At 38.2% G+C, this 23,544-nt stretch overlaps 2 protein-coding genes across 7 annotated transcripts in view; one reads left to right on the top strand and one right to left on the bottom strand.

Moving 5' to 3' along the window:
• Positions 1-4,033: 4,033 nt before the first annotated feature.
• Positions 4,034-22,146, bottom strand: ndel1a (nudE neurodevelopment protein 1-like 1a). 3 transcript variants are annotated; one of them, XM_067576030.1, is made up of 10 exons: positions 22,044-22,146; positions 18,533-18,629; positions 14,355-14,508; positions 10,556-10,704; positions 9,957-10,093; positions 9,595-9,768; positions 8,674-8,768; positions 8,372-8,517; positions 8,117-8,151; positions 4,034-5,258 (listed from the first exon to the last, which is right to left on the bottom strand). In XM_067576030.1, the coding sequence occupies exons 2-10, from the start codon at positions 18,616-18,618 to the stop codon at positions 5,245-5,247; spliced, it is 990 nt and encodes a 329-aa protein (XP_067432131.1). In that variant the 5' UTR covers positions 18,619-18,629; positions 22,044-22,146; the 3' UTR covers positions 4,034-5,244. The 3 variants fall into 3 exon arrangements, with proteins under 3 accessions (XP_067432131.1, XP_067432128.1, XP_067432130.1); XM_067576027.1 differs by lacking the exon at positions 8,117-8,151; XM_067576029.1 differs by lacking the exon at positions 8,117-8,151 and having other exon boundaries at positions 4,034-5,255.
• A 1,008-nt stretch (positions 22,147-23,154) lies between these two features.
• tex47 (testis expressed 47) overlaps positions 23,155-23,544 on the top strand; it is a 39,589-nt gene continuing 39,199 nt past the window's right edge. For all 4 annotated transcript variants that reach the window (XR_010925021.1, XR_010925020.1, XR_010925019.1 and 1 more), the window contains exon 1: positions 23,155-23,374. Coding sequence is in view for 1 of the 4 variants with exons in the window: in XM_067577258.1 (XP_067433359.1) it covers positions 23,162-23,374 (213 nt within the window). In the remaining 3 variants the exon portion in view is untranslated. The remainder of the gene's footprint in view (positions 23,375-23,544) is intronic.

Genomic DNA, 23,544 nt, shown 5'->3' with positions numbered 1-23,544 from the left:
CAGTTCTGTAAGTTAAGTTTCCCTTAACTTTTCCCTTAACTGCCGAATCAGAAGCTGACTTCCGTGTCGTCAAGAAGAGGAGGTGTGTAGAAGCTGTTCTGTTAGCTAATGGTCACTTGGAAGGTCAGCTAAAAATCTCATGTAGGTTAATTTTCTGTTTGTATTTCGGCGTGTAGCCACTTTCCTGCAACTTGGCTATAATGAAGCAACACAATCTGTCCGCTGGGAAGCGTCTGACGAAGCCAATCTTGTTTGGGACGCTGATTGTTGGACTAGCGACTGCTTTCTTTAACAGGTGATTTATCGCATGTTCTGTGTTTCTTGGCTTCATTATCATCTGGAAATCTTGAATATTTAACGGTAAATTGGCTGTTTCAAGTGCACTTTGGTCCTCTGTCCTTCACACGCTCCTGCATGCTGACAGTTGGTGCCATCTGCTGTTTATTCATTAAAATATGAACGGACAGGTTCACAATTTTTCAAGTGTGTTTTTAAACAACAGTCAGGTGTCCATTTGAACAGTGAACGAGGTTTTCCTCGCTGAAATCATTCCTCCTGTTCATACTGGCTATTAAAAGATCTTCTTCAAATGTGCTTTCAATGTAAGTGATGAAGGCCAAAATCCACAGTGTGTCCACACAGTCATTTAAAAGTTGATGTGAAGCTTATATGAGGCTTCAGCAGTCTGAGTTAGTCATGTCAAGTGGATATCTGACACATTTACAGTCTTTTTAGCATCAAATTCCCTCTTTGTGTTTCTTCGGACAGTGTTTCCCTGTTGAGCTGCGGTGGAAGTATAGTAACAAAAAGAGGGACTTTGGCACTAAAGACTGTAACGTAAAGCTTCAGATAAACTTTTAAATACGTTTTTGCACAGAAGGAGGACTGTGGATTTTGTTTCCCCATCACTTACATTGTAAGTGTATTATGTAGGGATCTTCTAATGGTCAGTATGAACAGGAGGAATGATTACAGCAAGAAAAACATGTTTCAATGGTCATTTGGGCACCTGACGTGAAAAGTTGTGAATAACTCCTTCAAAATAATAATAATAATAATGATAAAAATAATAATGATTAAAATATGTCCACAGACATACAGATATCATTCAGTATCTGGATCCAAGGTGGGTTTTTTCATATGAATATTCCAAATGATGTAAAATACAGAAATAAGTAATAAAAATAAGTAATAAAAGAAAATTATAGATAATAGATAAACATTTGAACACAACAGCAAAACAAATATTTTTTGTCACTGTATAAATTAATTTCCACCAAAAAGCCATTTATATTAGAGGATAACTCAGAAAAATAAGGGGGTACTCCACTGATTTGGTATTGCACTTAAATAAAGTTGGGGGACAGATTAAAAAATAATTTATGGTACAAATCTTTGCAGCAGAGGCTGAGATACCCTAAATTTTAGTCCCTATTCGTGGGCCAAGCTCCAAAAGTCCTGGATCCTACATTTCCCATAATGCAATTTGATGGTGTCTTTTGTTGAACCCTTCCTCCAGTTCTCTATATAGAGTTGCTGTTAGAAATTTGTCCCCAAAGCAATGCCGGGTTAACCCTGATGACATCATAATGACATCACAATGACATCATCAGGGTTATTTTCTCAGTTGAGAAAAGCTGCAGCAGAGCAACAGAAACCATAAAACTGCTTTCATACGACGAGTAAACTAAATTTCATGTGTAAAATCGGTGGAGTGGCCCTTTGAAAATATGACACTGACTATAAGTCACACAGTTACACAAGTTATTATTACATTCAAATTTACGTAGCAGAATCAACAATTTTATAAAAATAAACTTCTGTATGTCTGTCCAAAACCTAGACCATAATGGGCTCCATACAAAAACTACATTTTTCTAGAGCTGCAATGATTAGTCAATTAATCGATTAATCACTTTACAGAAAATTAATTGTCAATTGTTCTGATAATTGATCAATACTTTTGAGTCATTTTTAAGAAAAAATGTCAAAATTTTCTGACTCCTGCTTCTCAAATGTGAATATTTTCTGGTTTCTTTATTCATTCTTCCTTCTATGATGTAAACTGAATATATTTGAGCTTGTTGACTGTTGATCAGGTAAAAACAAGACATTTGAGGACGTCACCTTGGGGTTTGGGAAACTATTAAACTATTAATCAAGAAAATAATCAACAAATTAATCGATAATAAGAATAATTGTTGTCAATAGATTTTTGAAAGTCATATTACAGGAGTTGATATTATGTAAAATCTTCAAACAGATTTCCCTTTTCTTATTTTAAATACAAAATAATTTGAAATGTCATAGCCATGCCTTACAGCAGTCAGTGCCGTCTAATTGTGAATTCCTCCTTGTTCGTCATTGTGACACTCCTTCCTCCATGCAGGCACAGGTTCTTTGAGGATGTGGCAGAGATCAGGGCCCAGGAGCGAGCACGCAACGATGCCAAGAGGATGGAGATCCTGGAGAGGAGACAGAGGCAGATAGACGAAGCGGCAGAGAAGAAGAAAGGAGGGAGCAGCTGAGCACAGCAGACCTGAACTATTACTGACCTCACTGTTGTACCACAAAATACTTCTGGGCCAGAATATAATGTTGAGCAGCTCTTCAGACGTGGACACTACATATGCGCGACTGTACATAACCTGATACACTTGTGTAAAGAAAACCTTGAGATAATAAGGTTTATAAATACTACTGGGCCTGCTTTCACCGAGAGATCTATTAATTCATCTTCACATCAGTTTCCAGTAAATAAGAAAGCACAGTGTATGGTTTGTTACAGTGCTGAAAACGTCTGTTGTGCAAGAAGCCAAACTGTTTATACTCTGATAAATGCAGCATCCGTGCATGACATCAGGATGACTTCAAACAGATGAATTGAAAATGTAATTGAGTATTTTGTGTCTGTTTTGAGACATGATTATTAGTGATTAAATGACCAAAGTGCTAAAGGTCAGATCAGCTCCTTTTTTATTGTACTTACATGTTTGTCCAGCAAGGGGCGCTGTTGATTACAATTTAACAGCCCATATCAGTGTTTTGGCAAGTTTTAAGCACACATACATGTTTTTTTGTTTTTACCTCCGGTGGCTATAAATCATCTTTACATTTTGCTGACCATTTCCAAATGTATGCCTTGTTGTTTTAGATGTTGAGATATATTTTTTCCTTCGCTGGCAGATTCTTGCTTAAGTTGTCTAATCTTTCAAAATAAACATAGAGTGTGCATTAATTTTTGTCAAAGCTACATAATTGTTGTGAAGCAAAGCAGTGCTGCAATAAGCAACAATAATATAACTTTGACATAATGCAGGCTTAATGTTCTCTGTGATGGATTAGATGATTCTAACAAGTTTAAAGAGTCTGCTGATGGATTTTCATGTTGTACAGAAATGAATGTAGACAAATGGCTACCTGGAACAAAAGGAAGAAAACCCCCAAAAATGTGAAACACACCAGCATGATTTACAACATGTAAATATTTTCATTTGATCTCAAGTCTTGGGTACATTAATTGAGTGCAATCAGATCAGTGTAACTAAACAAACCTGTGAACACACATATTAGGGTCAATATTAGTTATCAAAAAAGTTTAACCATGTTTAATTTCATCTTATGATGAAACAATTACTTGACTGATTAGTCAGTTGATAAAAGATGAACAAATTTAATAATTGAGTTTGTTTTTGTACTTTTAAGTAATTTATAAAGGGAAAAAAATCTAAATATTTGGTGCTTCAAGCTTCTCAAATATGAGGATTTGCTGCTTTTGTCTGTTTTATATAATTGTAAATGACTGTCATTGAGTTTTAGACTCTTGTTAAGACAAACCAAGACTTTTGACAACATAAAATTGGGCTCTGGGAATTTGATTTAGTTAGAAAACAATAGGTTTTCTGTCATTTTGGATACTAAATTAATCAATTAACCCCCCAAAATTAATCAATAGATACTGAAAATATAACAAAATAATAGTAGCAGGTCTAATTTCCTCCACAGAAAGAACCAGTCAACATTACAAAAGTAATAGATGGAGAATAATTATATATTTTATTAAAACATGCCATAAAAGAAATCTGACATAAATCAAACCTACGAACAATAACAAACAGGCAATATTGCACTTGAATAAAAATGAAAAAAAACAAACAGATTAAGTTCACACCCTGGATCAAAGTGCTTGCTGAAAAGTGTACAGTACTAAAAATGTTTTTTTGTTTTGTGTTAACTTGGAAAAAACGCCGGCTTCAGCAGGATAAAACATTTCGACTACAGAATCCAAGAATGCTGGTTAACTGGTCTGAACACTACGACAGCTGTAATTAATTCTGCTGCCAATAAATAACGATCAATATGACCAATACTGTACACATCATGTCACATAGTTCAGAAGACAGATGGTCTGTTAGACTCACTACAATGACACAGAGACTCCCTCACATGTTAACAGGAAAATCACTTGAGTCCTCACCTAAACATCAGTTATTATGTTTAAAACATTAGCCTGTGAGGCTCATATGGTGGACATTTTTAAAACATCAATAATTGATGGTGACATAGACCATGTGGCGCACAATTATTCAGGACATTTGCACATGTGCCAACCCATTAAAACCTTTTTTTTCCCCCCATTCATGGGCTTTGTGGTGGATGTGAGTGCACTTAACTGTTACTTTAATTGAAGTTATTGCTGTAGAAGGAGTGAAAAAAGCTGTTTAAATTGTTAACTGTGTGGTCAAAAATTCCAACAACAAAAAAAAAAAATTTAAATTGCATATCATTTCCATTTTAAGATGATATGGTGCACTCAGTAATTATTTCACAAATCAAGGGAGATCCTGAGGGAATCTTAAAGCGTGTGTCAGAGTAGAGACGACTGTGTCATCTTTATACAAGCCGGTGAGCAAACAGCATATACAGTAACACATAAAATATACAGACATGGACACATAATTACAGCAGGAACGAAGCACAAGTGTTGAGTCAGAGCAACAGACACAGAGAGAGTGAGAGAAGGTAACAGTACATCAACGTTTTACAGTATTAGTCATTAGTGTTGCATCGTTGTCTGGGCCTCCTTTTATTACAGTAGATGTGAGTTTCTGTTGCGGGATGGATGTGTTGGGTAAAAGGGGGGCGGAGGGGGGAGTTACCGTCACACAGTGAGGGGCACTAAGCCAGGGGAGGAGGCAGCAGGAGGGGCGGTGATGGCTGTCAGGGTACCAGTTTCCAGTCCGTTCACTGTCCTGCTGCTGAAAAAAAAAATAAAACAAGAGACTGACATCAACCCAGGAAGGTCAAAACGTTAGATGGATTAATGATGATACCAGAACCAATGGCCAACTAACCCATTACCTGCTGCTGACATGATAATGGTCTGTACTGGATTAAGTTAAGATTCTGTTGTTTTTAAAGCACTGCATGGACTGGTACCAGATTATCTTTCTGAACCCCTCATCACTCAGATCTGCTGATCAATCACTGCTGTGAAATGGTTTGAAACATCAATTCATGCCAACCTGAGCAAATATGCATCTTTCTATTGATGTTGTAAGTTATCACGCCTTGTCTAAAATTCACTTTACATTCTGTCTGAACACACGCTGAGATTACAATTATGACATAAACCAAAATGTTGACTCTTAGTGAATAATAAGTCAAAATTATTATTATGCGAAAAGTATGGCAAGTCAAAATGTTTTTTTAAAAAACCCCAATCGAAAGTCAAAATTTTGACATACTTCCTATCTCATAAATTTGACTCACCATTTTTGTCTCTGTAACATTTCATCTTTTTTTTCTTGGCAGAAATGGGCTGACAGAGATTCCATAAGAAGGATGGAGATGGGAATTACAGTAAAAATTTATCAAATTGTCAGATAAACCTCTCATGTCCTTCTTAATGCCAGTCTCTCAGTTTGACATAAGCTTCAGTGTTTACAATCACTGTCAAATCTCCACCTCAGACACACTGACACTTTCCAGTAGCTGCTGCCAACACAGCACAAAGCACTGACCTGAGCAGCAGCAGGTCACAATGTCATTCTGTCCTCATTATTTACTCAAACTGTCTCCATCTCACACACTGGGGACGCTACAACTACTAGATGGATGACTTCATGTGCTGCTAAAAATGGGACTTTATCTCAGAAACCGGGAAGGAAGTTTGAGGGTTATCCTGACTGACCGGTCGAACCGCTTCCTTTTGTGAGTCGTAGTTGGACTATGATCAGTATTTGTAGCGTGGTTTAGGCCTGAGTCATGACTCTGGGAAGCTTTCACACAACAAAAATTGCTTCAACACAATTAATTAAAATGTAAATAGTAGAAAAATAATGATCAAAAGGAGATAATTATGTGAGATCAAATGGCTTTTTCAAACCTGTACATGAACCTGCCTGCCCTGAAAGCAGATGCCCTTGTGGTTACGCGTTTCAATATGTATAATCTGCCTCTTTATTCTCTCTCACACAGCAGAAACACTATACACTGTCACACTGCCAGTCCCTGCTCTCACCAGCAGCCTTACACAATAAGTAACTGTTGTCAACACAATAGATAGGACAGTGACACAGCAGCATAAAATGAGACGGAACAGCACTTTTACCAATAAATATGATTGACTATTAAAGAATAAGAGTAAAACCAAAAATGAATTGATCCTATCAACAAGTATCATTCGTGTATCCAAACCTGATATATCTCATTCCACTGTGCTGCAGCTCCAGAGTCTAAAACTACACTATCAGCTCTGTGAGGCGACTGACATATCACGTTTTAAGCTGATATGTTGAACTTGTTAGAAAACAGTTGCTTATTTCCGCATCCAGCATTTACGGAGCAACATTATCATTTATTTGGAGTCGTGTTTCTGTCCACCTAGTGAATATAAGTCCAATATTCACTCTCTTCTAGCCGTTTTTGCTCTCTACCAACTCCTGAGGGAAATATCTGGTTCTTTAGCTGCTAAATGCTCCACTGTGTTCACCAGCTAGTCTACAGCTAACTGTGTCTGTTTGCTGTTTGGTGCTGAGCAGGTAGTGTACACTGGGTTTTTAGAGCTTTTTCTCAGAAAACAGCTGCCTGCTGCGGTAGAAAACCACACTAGAGTGCTGAGAGTGAACCAAAACAGTAAAGTTGCAGCCAGACAGCTAAACAATGAGCTGAAACTTGTTATAAATCTCCGTAAAGCTGAGGGGAGCTGCAGAGTCGCTGCTACTTTACAGAATCACCAAAGTTATTACAGTTCATCCTGAGGGGAACATGAATGTCTGAAACTAATTTCATGACAATCCATCCTGTTGTAGAGAAATTTAACTGTAAAATACAATTGATGGTGGCACTAAAGGACAAGTCAAAGGATCACCAATGTCATTAGGATTCATTGTCTGGAGACCATGAATAACTGTGCTAAATTTCATAGCAATCCATCCAAGAGTCGTGGAGATATTCCAGTCTGGAAAGCGGTGGACCAACTGCATCCCTTGAACCACACCGCTAGCATGGCTAAAAACTATAGCTATCTTAGGAATTATTGAGCCTTTTTTCAAAGTTTAACTATATATTTGTGACCAAAAGATTCAAGTCTTCAGAAGAAATCAATTGAACTGGAACTGAGTGCTGCTGACAGGGTAGGGAAGTAGTTTTGGTCTTTTCATCAGATTTATTGAAAATAACAAAAATATAGACTAAAACCAGTCTTATCCTTTAATGACAACCGGTAATTTTCCCAAGTTTATTGTTAACAGGAGTTTCACTTTCATCAAGTTTCTCTTGTATCAGGCTTGTGACAAATTATTATTATTCCTATAAATAAAAGCTCTTTATGTTAGTTAAGAGCTTTTATTAACTGCTCACACTCATACATAGGCAAGAAAGACATCTATTAGGTCAGCTTAGAATATAAAAGGCAAGGGGGAAATACCAGCACCATTACATCACTACCACCATCACCTCCACCCTTGAATAGTTAGTGGCGAGGTCATCTAACCAACAGTTATGGTTATTTCTACTGTATGAGCTCTACATGGGAAAAGAGCCTTGTTATAATCAGCAGCAGCATGCATGCGCCCCACCACACTCAGTTAACAGGCGGAGGAGCTACAATTACCCAGAATCAATGCAGGGAACGTGACCATCTCTGTCCTGCTGGGAAAAATGCACACAGGTCTCAGATACCTTCGTCATCCAACACATCATCATCCACATCACATAATCTTTTATCATAAGACATCCTGAAAACACATCTGACAGGAATGATCTATCACATTACACCGTAGGATTCTTGTCATAAATTATCCCTGACTCATGACTAAGAGAGGAAAGATGTAAGAGCAAAGGCAGGTGGGTGTTTGGTTTCACTTACGCTTTGTCAAAATATGATGTATGGAGTGACTGCGAGTAGTTGGCTGTGTTTGCGTTGAGGATGTTGCTGTTCTCAAGAGCGTACGCCTTCCTAGCCTTCTGGTCCTTGGCAAAGTTCCTGCAAGCAGCGAGTTTGGACTCCAGAGCCTGAGGGGAGATATAAACAGAAAATGATGCTCTCCTTCACACTGGAAACACAGGGACTTTCTACAGGGAGTGGGAAGAGAAAAGGTGACCTGAAACTGATGGATAAACAGAGATACTGTACAGTGTTTTTGAGTGCAGTAACGCAGAATGACTCACCCCAACTTTCCGGAGTAAATCACTGACGATGTTGAGGGCTGATATTCTTGCAGAGGGAGTTAATGGTGAGTTGCTGCTGTAGCCATTTGAAAGCACTGTACAGAGGAGGGTGAATGAAAAAGATGAATCAGAAGATGACGTTTTCACTGTGAATGTCAATGCATCCCAAGAGCAACTAGCATGGATAAAAATACACCAACATGTATTGGCACACTCTCATTCCTCGCTGTTTTAACAAACTGTATTTTTACGGCTTTTTTATCATGGATGTATTATAAGACCTGGATATTAGACTCAAAGATGGCACCCATTCCATCGAATGAAAATTTGTAGTTTGGGGCATAAATCCAAAAAGTTTTCTTGATTTTGGGTTTGGCTCCAGTTTGCGTGTCCCACTGCACGTGGTCCCGCTCAGCCCGCAGACTTTGTGTTGGAATGACTTCACAACATTAAAATCGCTTTTCTAGCAAATCCAAAACTTTCATGGCTTAAAAATTCACAATACAAAGAGTAATAATTGACATTGTTAGCAGTTTGTGGTATTCTTTAAACAGTTTTACAGACTTCTCTTTTATAATGGGGATTTTTCTCATTACACTACCACGAGTGGCCACTGGGGGAGACTGGCACAATGCTGAGTAGTGGAGCCATATCCAGCTCTCTTCATACAGCCATGCCTTTTATTCTTAACCATTGACTTGTATTCCTGGAATTGGATATTTTATACCACACCCTACCCATAAATAAAGGCACATTCTTTCCTTTTAAAAATCACTTCTCCCTCCCTAGATGTGTCCATACATGAAAACAACAGCAGGCTTCAGGGCTCTTAAGTAAAAAACATCTCAGATTTCAGAGTTTGTACCTGCATGCTGAAAAAAAAAAAAAAAAAGCCCTCAAGGGAAGACAGGCTGCACGTACCTGTTGGGTTGGCAAAGGCGTTGTCCAGACCTTTACTCAGTGGGGTAGCAGGGAGAGAGAGAGAGGCCTGTACCGCAGTGTCCATCTTCTCATTGTCCTGTGTGGGCGAACTTGGAGCGGACATCCTGGATACATCTGACTGTCTTTCACGAACAGCAAGCTCCTGCCGCAAGTCTGCAAAAATAAAAAAAGATAAAAAGAACTGCTAAGGGCACAAAGAAATTTGTACAACTATGTGGGAAAGTAGATATCTTAAATTGACACAGTTCATCAGTAAGAGGGGAGTTGCGGCAGTCGTATGTTAATGAGGTGAAGCGGTGACTGACAGCTTAGCTCATTAGTAAAATCTAATCAATAATCACCTCTGGCTTCATCCTTTAATCTTTGTACAGAGACCAGAAGCGACTCCTTCTCATCCAGCTCACTTTCCAGGAAGGCATTCCTCTCGATGGCCTGGTTCAGACGCTGCTCGAAGTTCTCCAGAGACACGATAGTAGCTCTGAGAAAGAAATGGAGGAAGCAACATTGAGAGAAAAAAAACAAACAAAATAATGAATTTCACAAAATCTAAAAAAAATGAGCATTTCATTCAACACAAATAAAATGTCAAATAAAATGGGCTTCCCTTCTGTGAGTCCTATCTACTCTTTTTGGACTACTCAAGTACTGATAAGTGATCAATATCTCAAGGTTGTGCAAGTGCAGCATTGATTTTAATCAAATTCAAGCCAGCAATCAATTGCATTTGAGCCATTTGCTAATTGTAACAAGACTCGCACCTCCTGCAAATTTTCATATAGATTAAATAACGATCACAAAGTGGCTGCACTAATGAGAAAAATAAACACCTTTGCATCAGGTCAAGGTGTTGTGTGGATGGTAAATTCAGTGACACGCAAATGCTACTCAGGAATATATTTTCTTATTTTTATCCTAGTGAGCGTCAAGAGCAGAAACAAACCTTTTGGCTCTTTCTAAGTCGTCGTTGGACTGTTCAAGCTCTCGGACATATTTGTGGAGCTGCTCCTTGATGCTGCGTGTTTGGCCAAGGTCGTCCTCCAGCATGGAGATCTGCTTGTAGCTCTGAGAATATTGCTGCTCCAGCTTCTCCTGAAGGGCAAGACAGGACAGGATAATGATTACACTTCATGTAAGACCGAAACACATTTACCAGCTCCTGATGCACACCATTTAGATCTTATCATCCATTTTTCAGTGCTCCCCGCATTTTCCTCCTCTCCACTGTTAGGCACGGGATGTGAAGTGTGACCTATATATCCACCAGCTCTGGGACAATCAGCTCGATAAATACTGCCGGGCCTGTCTGTAAGTCTGACCTATATCTGCTGTTACTATAGTGTCTGAATCAACTGCAGCAGGTCACACGTGGACCAGACAGACCTCTGTTTGCTCCCTCATTCATGAATCTCATTCAGCAAATTCCATTAACACACAATGAAAGTCCAGTTAAGATATACAGTAATTTATGCTGTAATGTGCTTTGTATGGTGGTTCTGAGGTGCAAAGCACAACATTGGAGGAAAAACATTAATAAAATAAAACAAATAAACAAGTCAACAAAACACAACACCAAATCAGGAAACAGCATTTTACAAAACACTATAGCATTTCAAAAAATGAATGAACAGGAGATGATTTTCTTAGTGTTTCATATGTAATGTGTCTTTCAGAAATTTTGACATTTTATGAATTTTGTGTTCCCCCTTATTTTTTTTGTGTGGTTTTTCTGACACATTCTGAAATATAGTCTTTTCAAAATTTCATGTTATCTGTTATCTGTAAACATCCCAATTTTTTCTGAAATGTCATGTCTGATTACTGAAAAATTATTGTTTTCCAAAATTATATATTTTCTAAAACATTGTCTTTTCTGAAATGACAGTATTTTCTAAAATGTGGTCTTTACGCTGTTGTTTTTAAAAAAAATTATTTATTAGTTCTGTTAAATGTTGTCTTTTCTCAAGTGTTTTGGTGTTTTGTGACATATTTTCTGTGATATGCTGTATTGTTCTTTGATTTGATCATCTATTTTCTGAAATGTCTTTTCTAAAATTTTGTTTTCTTAAATGTAATTTTTTCCTGAAATGTTGTTGTGTTGTTGTTTGATGCTGTTTTGTTAAACGGTGTTGTGTCCTCCGCATACAACAGTAACAGGAAACAACCAGAGGTTACTGTGTCTGATGAGCAGAGTCGAAGATGAACAGGTGAGCAGTGGGGGGTTCGAATGCAAAGTGGGGCTAATTTGCATATTTATAATCCTGAAATTCTTAATGAGGGCAGAGGAGTAGAGGTGATTTAAAGATTTTAACAAGATAATTTAACTTATTTTGCAGAAAAAAACAAAATCAGACAATATATCAGACACAATATATTATCTAAAGCAAAGCATTTTACATGGCTTAAACCATGACTAGAGGGGAACTTTAACAAATGCTGTGTTTCAGTAATGCTGCTGTGTTTTGCTCCTCAGAGCCACTGTAGTTTGTACAAAAAACAATGGGTGAAAGTATCTGATCTAACCCAAAATAAGGAACAGTTTTGTATTATATAGAGCAGGAATGCATCTCTGAAAAGCCAACAGTGCATTGTTGCTCCGAAATGAGTGTTTTTTGCCCAAAACAAGGTTATGTGTGAAGTGTACTGTTTGTCTGGAAAAACAAAACCCGACAGACAACCTGGCACACACATCTCATCCCAGCTGGTGACTTTACTCACCGGGCTGGAAAAATGGACAGAAAAATGTGCCACCCGCCTTTTGCTAATTATGGAGCGAGAATAAGAACGAGAGACACAACCTGATGCATTATTTATAAGAATCATAAAGATCAGCTGCATCAGTATACAGCCCACTAAGGACAGAGCAGGTGTTGGTATGATAAGTGCTGAGACTGGAAAAGAGAGGTACCTCAGCACTTCATGAAGTGAGATTAGCATTTAGATAGCACATGGATTCCCAAACTATTTCATCTCCAGGACTATTCTCCTCACTGAGTCCAATAAATCACATCATAACTGTCTGAGTTAGGCCTCCAACAAGCACAGACCCACAAGAAATGACAGTGTGATATTCTTCCCGAGGGCAACCTTTTATTTTCCTGGTCATGGGACAAGGTTTTATTACCAGCCCTTATACTCTAGGTGCAATCTCAATATGAGCCTGTGACCCCTTACATATAACCAGGACGAAGCTGCAGGCTCACCAGAAAAAAATACAAGTGCATCACAAGTGCATCGAGGGCAGCAGCAGCAGCTGTTACAGCCTGACTTCACTTCTCCTCACTCTCAAGAGACTGCACTCAAGGACGAGTGATGATATAAGATGACTGTAAAAAAAAAGCATCAAATATTTATCATATGGGTACGTATGGAGACGTACTGTACTTACTTGGTTCAGAGCTTAATGTATTGTTAAGATTACATACATATACATAAATCTGGTCTCATCATAAATCCACATTCACAGACACAGTCACATACACAGCCAAGTCCTACTCTATGTATTTTTGACTATTTTTTAAATCTTCTAATCAAGTCAGGATTCATTAACTGAGACGTGTGGACTTCCATTTTAAAAGGTATGGTCATATTACACTTCTGTCCTACGAATATTTGCTCAGGGTGATTTCAGACACAGCCATAGTGTCTATGACATGTACGCTATTTGAGAAATGCAACATTTCGCTGTCAATGATGATGCAGAGTGATGACGATTAGTAAATATCCAAAATCTCAATTTACTGCTCATTATTGAGTAAATTTTCCTTTTTATAGGGAGAAGTGAGGGAGTGAACATAGAAGTGATTTCAGATAAGTTATAGCCTAAGACATAATGCTCCATCAGTCAGTTACTCATCAGTTTTTGTATGAATTAAACAAACAAGATACAGTGTTTTACTTAGAGAACTCAAGAGGTGCTGTTAGATTGATTTTGTTACCAAAATGTCAAATTATTCCTTTATTTCCTGAGAGTGCTTTCCATCACACAGCACAGCAAAGTAAAATAAGTAGTTCACCTGTTGGAGGTGTGCTGGTCGTCTGCAGCTCTTCATCAAACATCATCATCAAGGTGGCTGTTTCTACTTGTACTATTCCTCCCTGCATTATTTCTAACTGATCCGCTGAACAAATAGATCCAAATATATATATGTTGTAATATATGTTGTTGTGTCGACTGGTTCTTAGTGCCATAAACGAATCTCTGCTAATTCAGTGAGGAACATGTTATTTAGTCACTTAAAAGCTTTAACATGATGCAGTAAAGCAGGAAATGTTGGGTTTGCATCAGCGGTAACTTAACCCTGATATGGCTGCGCCTCAACAGGCTTCCGGAAAGCTGGCCAGTCAGAACAGAGTGTGCTCATCAGGAGGCGGGCCTTAAAGAGACAGGAGCTAAAACTGCCTGTTAGAGACAGAGGCTGAACTGAGGGGCTGCATAAAACAAGGTTTTTTTTGCAAAGATAGTGGAATCTGAGAATAAAAATATAGAGCTGGAAATGAGCATAATAGGTCCCCTTTAAGTAGCTAACCAGATAAGATGCACAGGTGGACACGAAATTAACTACAAATACACACACAATTAAACTGTAGCTCATTACAATGTCTTTATCAGACGGGACTACTTTCTCACCAATACTGTGTAAAGTGGCAACCTGAGCCAATAAAACACTTTCAGTGTTGATGCAGAGACACAGATCATTTCATTTATCTTCCCTGCTCTTTCAACAAACTCTTGCCGTTACCTTGAGTGTTTCGACATCATTCTTGAGTCTTTGGTTCTCAGACTGCAGGTCCTTCATACGATGCTCAGCCTGGCCCAGCTGTGCTTCCAGCTCAGCCTCCAGCTCCCTGCTTCCCTCCTGGAACTCCAGCAGCTCCTCTTGAGCCTCCTGGCAGCTGTGGGAAGACAGAAGAGACGGCATTAACCAAGAAGTTGAGACAGAAAGAGGTCAGTATGCAAACAGCCTGGGAGACATGGCAGGTGGGTGCATTCAATTGGAAAACAGCTTTCTAGTGCTTTATTTAATTTTATCTTTATGTTATTTTTGTCTGGCCACTGGCAGGGGGTGGCTTAAAGTTATGCGTAATTAAGGATGTGGCCACTTTGAGTGACAGGTGGGTGCCATCAGACGCATTGCTACCACATTGATTAGGTAACGTAACCTTGGTTTAACCCCAGATTCAGAGTATAGGCATAGCTGCAGCTATGCCTATAGCTGCAGCTATGCAGCTATAGGCATAGCTGCAGACCTTCTACAAAGAAGGAAACATTTGTGAAAAGTCTGAAAAATAGGTGTTTTCAGTTCATGAAGGGTAATTTTAACATTTTGGTTGTCAGTCTTGTTCAGCATTTGGTTGTACTAAAAGACCCTCTAATAAGTCCGCTAGCGAAAATTAGCATTAGCATTATCACAGTTAACCACAGACTGTAAATGCACCTTGCTAACCAAGCTAGCAGCCAGCATTAGGGACAGCTCCACCCTCCTGTCCAAATATGGTCACTTCTGGCACCAAAAATCCAAGATGGCGATGGTCAAAATGCAAACTTGAAGTATCAAAATGGGAGTCCATAAATCAATGGGTGTCGTCAAGGTAGCTACGTCCATTATTTTTTAAAGCCTATAATCCAAATATAAAGAGCAGGAATTGGGCAGCAACTCTACACATTAATCACCACGTTTTATGTGGATGTCCAATCAGTGCTGAGGGTAAATATAGTCAATTGAAGCAATTAATTCCTCAGTGCATGCTATATTCACAGAGAAAGCTGAGTTTTCCTGCTCGTGGAGCTGTGCTGTCAGTGCCTACATGTACCAGGATGCATTGTGCACAAGCCTCTGGCGCCCAACCCCCAAATGCAGCCACAGTCTCGCCCAGTTTTTGTGAAACAAACAAAAACCTGTCAGAACACCAGAGTGAACTGACTTGGTTGTATGTGATATTTTGACAGTTTTATCCTGTTTATGTTTATCCAGATAGACCGGTCATTCCCAGGAACCTGATTTGAGTGTTTCATTAAAAAAAAAACATTATATATGTGACCACTGTACGGCTTTACTAGAAAGTGGTGATTATGTAAGTGTCTGCTGATATGGCCATGGATGAGCACAGATGGCCGCACACAGACCTAGCTTTCTAAAAATGGTAACAGGAATAACCATCATGTGACCTTCAGTGCCAGAGGTAGCACAGAGCCAGAAAATCAATTTACAAACACTTGTGTTCAGTAAGGCCAGGCTTTGAACCGGTTTCACTTGGAAAAGATTGGCTGTTACCAATTTACACGCTGGTGCTTCCTCTTCACAGTTATCAACCTGCATTTAAAATACTCCAGCGTATGAGAGTGGCTAGTGTGAGGGAATCAATCCTAAAGCAGGCAGAACATTTCATGACACTTGATTTTCTGCATATTTAACACAAGTTTGTAAAATTTGTGGTTTTTCTCACCAATTGTGTTATAAGTTAATGCACAAGGCTTTTAAATCAATTATTGTTCTGTTGTTAATGGCTTGCAAAGAGTCTTAAAGGGACAGAAAATCCTATAAAACGACATTTTTATATCCAGTAAACAGTAAAGTTGTGAGCCATAAACCAAAACAATTAGCTGAAAGACGCTAAAAAGCTTTGGTATGGCTGAAGAGAGGAGAGAGTCAGCAGCTAATTATCTGTGGATTTCATATTCACATCACACAATCATTTATTCCCTTGTTATCATAAAAATATTGGATTATTTTAATATGAACTGCCTCAATATAAAAACATTAATTTTACAATCATAAAAGTATTAAGAAAAGAAAATTCCTACATCAGATACCACACACAAACAGAACGGAGGCGGCCTTGACTTTGCAGGAAGCTTATTGTCTAGAGATTCTTATATAACTGGGTGTAGACCCGAGATTGTTTCCTTTAACACAGGGTGTGAGATTCCAATCAGTTGTTCTTAATCAAGCGAATGGCTATAAGATAAGATTTCAGCTTGACAGCTAATTTTAGTAGCCCTTAGATCATTAAAATGTTGTGTAATCACAACAGCAAACACAGCAACAGTACCATTACATAAACCTATTCAAAGACAGGAGGACAAAGAAAAGTGAAAGCCTTTTATGTTTAATGTGAAACAGGAGCTGTCGCTCGGGGGAAAAGGGAGAGGTTTCCACCGGAGCTTTCACTGCTCGTCTCACACAAGACTCGTGACACTGGATCTGTCAACGATATTTTTAATTCAAAGAGTGAGAATGGATGACTGAAATCCAATGACAAGATAGCAGATGAAGCATTCCTGAGGTGGTGCATTGCTGAGCTGTCGTTCCCACAGACACAAAGAGGCTGTAGAGCTACTTGATCTAAAATCTGATAGTAAATCAATGGCAAAATCTGAGTCAAACGTAGTTAACAAAGAGGTACCTCAATTCAAAAATACAGAGATTACAACCAGACATCACTCTCAAATTGACTGTCTTGTAATACACTATATGGCCATAAGTTTGTGGACACCCAAACAGAATTGGTGAACATGTCATTCCAAAACCATGAGCATTAATCTGGAGCTATAACAGCCTCCACTCTTCTGGTTTCAGGCTTGTTTTTCTCCCATTCAGCCACAAGAGCATTAGTGAGGTTCAATACTGATGTTGGGTGATAAGGTTTGGCTCACAGTTCATCCCAAAAGGTGTTGGATGAGCAAGACACTGAACCCCAAGTTGCTCGTGATGGTCAAGCCAGTCCCTTGCATGCATTGATGTGTGAGTGTGTATGTGAATGGGTGAATGAGAGGTGAAAATTGTAAAGCGCTTTGTCTGTAGAAAAGCGCTATACTGTATACAATACTGTGCAAAAGTTTTAGGCACTTTAGATATTTAGATTCTTATTTATAATGCAATACCATCAGGGAGGCGTCTGATCTGTCCCAAATTTATTCTGCAGCGACAAGAAGAACAAGGAGTCCTGCAACAGATGGTTCGGCCCCCACAGAGCCCTGATCTCAACAGCATGGTCAGTCTGGGATTACATGAAGAGACAGAAGCAGCTGAGACGCCGAAATCCACAGAAGAACTGTGACAACTTCTCCTAGATGCAGGAACAACTGACCTGCTGAAAAACTGTGTGCAGGTGTAATGAGGAGAACTGCTGGTGTTTTAAAGGCAAAGCTGCTCACACAGCAAATACTGATTTCATTTAGGTTTCTGCTGTTTGCTGAACTTTGTATGAAGCTAATTTATAAATAAAAACAATTTATAGCATTTTTGTATGCATCCTAACTTTACTTTTAGTACCTAAAACCTTTGCACAGTACTGTAAGGGAAGTCCATTTACCATTTACAATGGTGCCCATATAATAAATATAGTGTACAAGGACGGTAAAATGAAAATGTTTACATCAAATGTTATGATTATTACTCAGTCTCTTCAGTTAAGCATGTGATGATACCTCAAATTACCTCAAATGTTCCAAAAATGATTGATCAGCCTTTAAAGTACAAGACTTAAATCAATTGCCTCATTTTACAGCTTTTGTACTGTTGGGAACACTTGCTTGTTGATACATGTGTGCAAAGTATGCAAATGATTAGTAGAAAAAGCCATGCAACCAATTGGATGGTTTTAGTGTCTCACACACACACACACAGACAAACAAAGACTAGTTGATAACTGATGACATTTGTCAGAATTATTCACTAAGATGGAAAAGAAAATGGAAAATTGGGTCCAGGTTGAACTAAGCAGATTTTTTTGTTTTATTTTGCTGCCTTTGTGAAGTACTTTGTCGTGTGGATTTTAAAAAAATCCTTTATAAATAAAGATTATTATTATTATTTTTATTATTCTTTAAGCTAAGTCATTGTTACTGAAGAAGTAACGCATAATGTCAGACTTTGACTGGAGGAGAAACACATAATCCACAATATGAATCACATACCTTGTTTTGTACTTGAGGGAAAGAGCCTTCCAGAAGTCAATTTCCTCGTCTTTTGAGGAGAATTTTGGTATCATATCCGTTTCCATTGCAAACAAATCTGGAGAGGAAGAAATAAGGAAACAAGAGTCATTACACCAAGATTAAAAAAGGGAAAATTTATAACACAGAGCTTTGAATCTGCTGAGACAAGCTGATGGACCGGATGATCTATCAACATTCTCCAGTGTGTCATAGCAGAGAAAACTTCCTTGTTTCGTCTGACTTCTTATAACCTCATCTCTGAGCCTGAAAATCTCTTGGTATCTAACAAGGCTGGAGAAACAACATCAAGTGAGAAACTGACTTAGGAGTTAATTATTTCAAACAACGGCTGGGAATTGATAATGAAAAGCACTCCCTCCAGATTCCCAGAAGCACTGATGAATACACAACAGAGAGAACCACATGTTCCTCAAAAAGAACAGATGAGACATTAACTACACAGCTTCAGATCAATGTTTCCAAAATGTGCTCCTACAGGCAAGACAGCATTTTTAATTCGACTCGTACTTGTAGCTTTGCATACATTTAAATACATATTAAACTGGCCTTAATGAGAGCCCACTGACATTTTATAACACTTGAAATCTCTGATATGGTTAAAAATGCAGCACAAATGTAGCTTTATTTCAGCACATGTCTTTAAGCAAACTTTGACATTCAGCAGAACAATGACGGGAGCACTTAATTTCCACTTGCTCAGCATACATACTGAGAGTAAATAGCAAATTTTAAAGGAGAAAACACAGTTCCCGGAGGTACCACTGTGGCCAGCAGCCTCATTCATCACACTGACTCATAATTAGAGTGAAAGCTGGTGTTAAATCCCTGAACACCAAACTAGCTGTGAGCAAGAGCAGATGGGAATACGACCAAAGTCTAAATGAGAAACTAGTGAGTCTTAGGAAAGCTGTTGTCATATATTTGTCCCCATTAATGCGCTCCATCTGACTTAAGTAGGCTAGGGACACAGAGATACTCTCAGCCAACAACACGACACAACAAAACCATTTGACCCAAATAATGTTAAACAATGTTTTTGCTCTCGTGGGAAAACAGGCTGCTTTCACTTGCTTTCCATTTTGTGGCCACAGTTGAATTAATGGGAAACAAAAGTTGGGAGAAAAGAATAGTTAACCTGTTTACTCTTGTTTACAGTCATTATGCTAAGCTAAGCCTGCTGACTATGCAATATTCTCATCCAACTCTCAGCAAGAAAATAAATACGCGTATTTACCAAAAAGCCAAATTATTCCTCTGAAGTTATCAATCAGTGGTTAGTGGATGTTGTCTTAGAGCGAAAACTTTGATACAAAAAACAGAAAAAACTGAAGAATTTCCTTGTTTGAAGGAAACAAGCCAAAACTTTTAAATGGAAATTCTGGTTTATTTCAACCGGATGTATTTCTCATAAATGTGGCCATCGTGGCTCAATGGATCATGCTAACTTTCCTCTCACCAGCTGCATTATAGAGTGTCGGGAGACGAGGACTCGCACAAAATGATCAGAGACAAACGTTTGAAATTATTCACGTAAAAATCACATTTATTTGACAAGCTGTAGGAGGCTCACACAGCTCGCCCAGACAAACGTCGTTTTGGGCGAGTCCTCGTTTCTATAAGGAAGCTGGTGAGAGCAAAGTTAGAATGACACATAGAGACACAATGGCCACATTTATGTGAAATACGTCAGGATGAAATAACCCGGAATTTCCCTTTAAGCACAAAAGCAACTGGGAATTTCAGAACACACTAAAATAGAGCTGCAACGATTAGTTGATTAATCAGTTAGTCAATCGAAAGACAACCAAAAAGGACAAAGGTACTTTGTTTCCAGCTTCTCAAATGTGATGATTTACTATTTTTCTTTGTCTTATATATTCTTACATGTTTTGGACTGTTAGTCAGACAAAACAAGCTAATTAAACATTACCCCGGGCTTTTTCACAATTTTTAAGCATTTCATTGACTTAAATAATTAATCCAGAAAATAATCGTTAGTTGCAGCCCTACTTAAATACACTTTGTTGAATTTGTGCATGTCCAAAATCCTGGTGTCTTCACTTAAAGACCCCCTCTAAACATGTTTTAAGATATGTAAAAATATTCATCTCGTTAAAATCCTTAAAATGACACCTAACCCTTCTCCCTTGTTAAATATTCCAGAGTTTATGAATATGTAAAGATGGTTCATTTCAAAAGTTTAACTGCTGGACACAAGATGTCTCCTACTTGACTGTAAATTCTCAGTGTTTGTGCACTGGAGGCTTCAAGTTTCCATATCACACTTGAATAATTTGCATACTGGACCACAACTGGCTCCAAACTAGTTGTGATGTCACATATCATACTCACAGGTACAAAAGAAACTTTCTACTTTCAGCAGATGAAAACAGTCTTCTAACTCTGCACAGTGAAGCTCAAACATCCAACAAGAAGAAAAAAACAGTTTTGAGTGGAGGGAGACTTTAAACTTAAAGTGCAGGAATAGTTCTGCACAAGAAAAAAAAAGAAAAAAAGAAATGGGCCATCGCTCAACTCCACCACTGCTGGAAAGCGATCATGAATAAGACTGAGGATTAAAAGTTGAAGTAAAGTACAGGAGACGGGAACAAGGTCTATGTAGTGTACAGTGTCACAATGCATAACATTGACCTCCTGCATGCACGTTGTAAAGCCACATATCCACTTGACATTCAATAAAAACACTTTACAACCACTGAGGGACAAGAAAATACAAACTGACTTCAAACAGAAATCCATACAGAGCTTATAGCTGCTCTTACAGTGAGTGACTTCTATACGTTGCCCTGTGAAAATTCATTCTGTCATACACTGAATAATTCAGATTCAGATTATATTCAACCACCACAGCACAGCCTAGGGGGGAAACTGAAATTGTAGAAGCAAAATGCAATAAAACATATATTGAGAGCTTTTCCTGCCCCGGCTTAATGTTAAATATGATACTGGCCTATGGATTTATATAATAAAGAAATATCTGTGATTAAAAAGGGTGAGCAGGCAATTGGTCCTCATGTTTCTGACTCTATGACACAAGACTACACTATAAAATCTTGACTATTTAGAAATACTGATCATAAAATCATACTTGGTTAAGGTTTTAATCCCAAAGAGAAACGGAAGAGACCCTGTTGAACACTGATTAGAAACCATCACAACCAGTAAGGAGGCATTACTAGAATATTTTCTTACCGAATAATATATTTAAATAAATGCACTGTAAATACCTCGAATGTAATCATTATAACATAAAACAGGACTAAAAATGACAGCAAGATAAGCGACTGAAAACAGACACATGATGCTGAGCTCAGCTGTCAAAACTGGGTGTGCAAATTCTTCCCGAACAAACGATCCTAAAACAGCCAACGACATACTGGTTCTAGTGTCTTAATGTTCTTGTTTTCACACCAGATATGAAACGAGACACATTATAGTGAATTGTTACCTGAACATCGCCCCGTACAGAGATGTTTATCAGTGCATTAAGCCCGCTGATGTGAGCTGCTGCGGCCGAGCGTCTCCTCCTCTGCCGTCTGTCTGTCTGAAGATCTCCGCTCTGCTCAGCGACGTATTTAAAGGAGAATACACCCTAAATCACAATCTATGGTATTTATATGTGTGGAACATTTAAATTTTTGGTTTGATTTAAACTCTCATGTTTTCAGTAACACTAATGTTACTCACTGTCTTAATCTTAAAGATATAATTTGTTATTATGACAAATCTTTAAACTGTGTTGTTTTTTATTTCATTCATCTTTACCCACAAACAGAAGTTTTTAGGTTCCCAACCCTCTTCCCCTCTTTTTTTGATTAAGTTTAACTCTCTTGCTCTTAAAAACAAATTTAAAAAAAAGCAACAGCTTCTTAGAATAATACAGAAATATCTTCTCTGAAGATCACTGACTCTCTATCACTGAAGTCAAATGAATCGCCCTTTTAAAATCGTTCTTATCATTTTCCCCCTTATTTTGAATATGTATTGGTCTCTCATTGCATTGATTTATTTTGTTTTCATCTCTTATTTTTTATATTTATTTTTTGCACTTTAGGTGTAAAATTCTAATTAAAATGCCCATGTAGTTGCACTCTGATTTCCATTTGAGTTTGATGTCCAAATAGCGCAATCACAAATTCAGTTTTAGGGTGGATTTTCCCTGCACAGTTGTGCTCACGCGCCTCAGTGCTGCTCCGCACTGCGCATGACACGCAGATAATATTAAATTAGCCCCATCTGCTGGTCGTCGACTCGAACTGCGTTTGGTATCACTGAAATACCTTTACTGGTATCAGTTACAATGTTTTTATTATCATTATTATTTCTTTGTTTTATTACTTTTATTATTTTATCACTATATCTGCTCTATTTTAATATATTTTCTACCTTTTTATCTTGCTTCTACTGCCTTGTGATGTACTTTGTAACATATGTTTTGCAAGTACATAATAATAATAATAATAATAATAATAATAATAATAATAATAACTGGGCATCACCAACTGGGCAAACCAGGAACCTGCCCCCCATCTTTTGCTCTGTTGTTTATTTTTGTTTTTGTTTGTTATGTTACGTCAAATGCGTCTTGACGTCAGTGACGAACTCGTTGCCGTAGCAACCCACAGAGAGCGGAGACCCAAACATCCCCCGCTGAGTGCCACCATGGCCACTTCGCAAAAATCCACAAACTTTTCATCCCAATCTGATGAAAGATACTCGGAGGAGGAAGGAGGAGGCACAGTGACAATGTTTGAAGTGTTTGACGGGAGAATGAGAGAGGTTTGTGCTGAAGCCTTTTAACGGTAACCTGTAGTAACGGTTATCCTAACTAACGGTTATCCGACTGCCCACAAATGAAGCAAAAACTTAAAATAAGGCCCAAGAACATTTGCCAACAATCATTAAATTAGGGTTACTGATCACCTAAAATGCTTATTTTTTATAAAAAT

Source organism: Thunnus thynnus, chromosome 20 (assembly GCF_963924715.1).
Source record: "Thunnus thynnus chromosome 20, fThuThy2.1, whole genome shotgun sequence".
Lineage (NCBI taxonomy): Eukaryota > Metazoa > Chordata > Actinopteri > Scombriformes > Scombridae > Thunnus > Thunnus thynnus.
The sequence above is the reverse complement of the archived record's forward strand: the minus strand, read 5'-3'. Positions and strand labels throughout refer to the sequence as shown.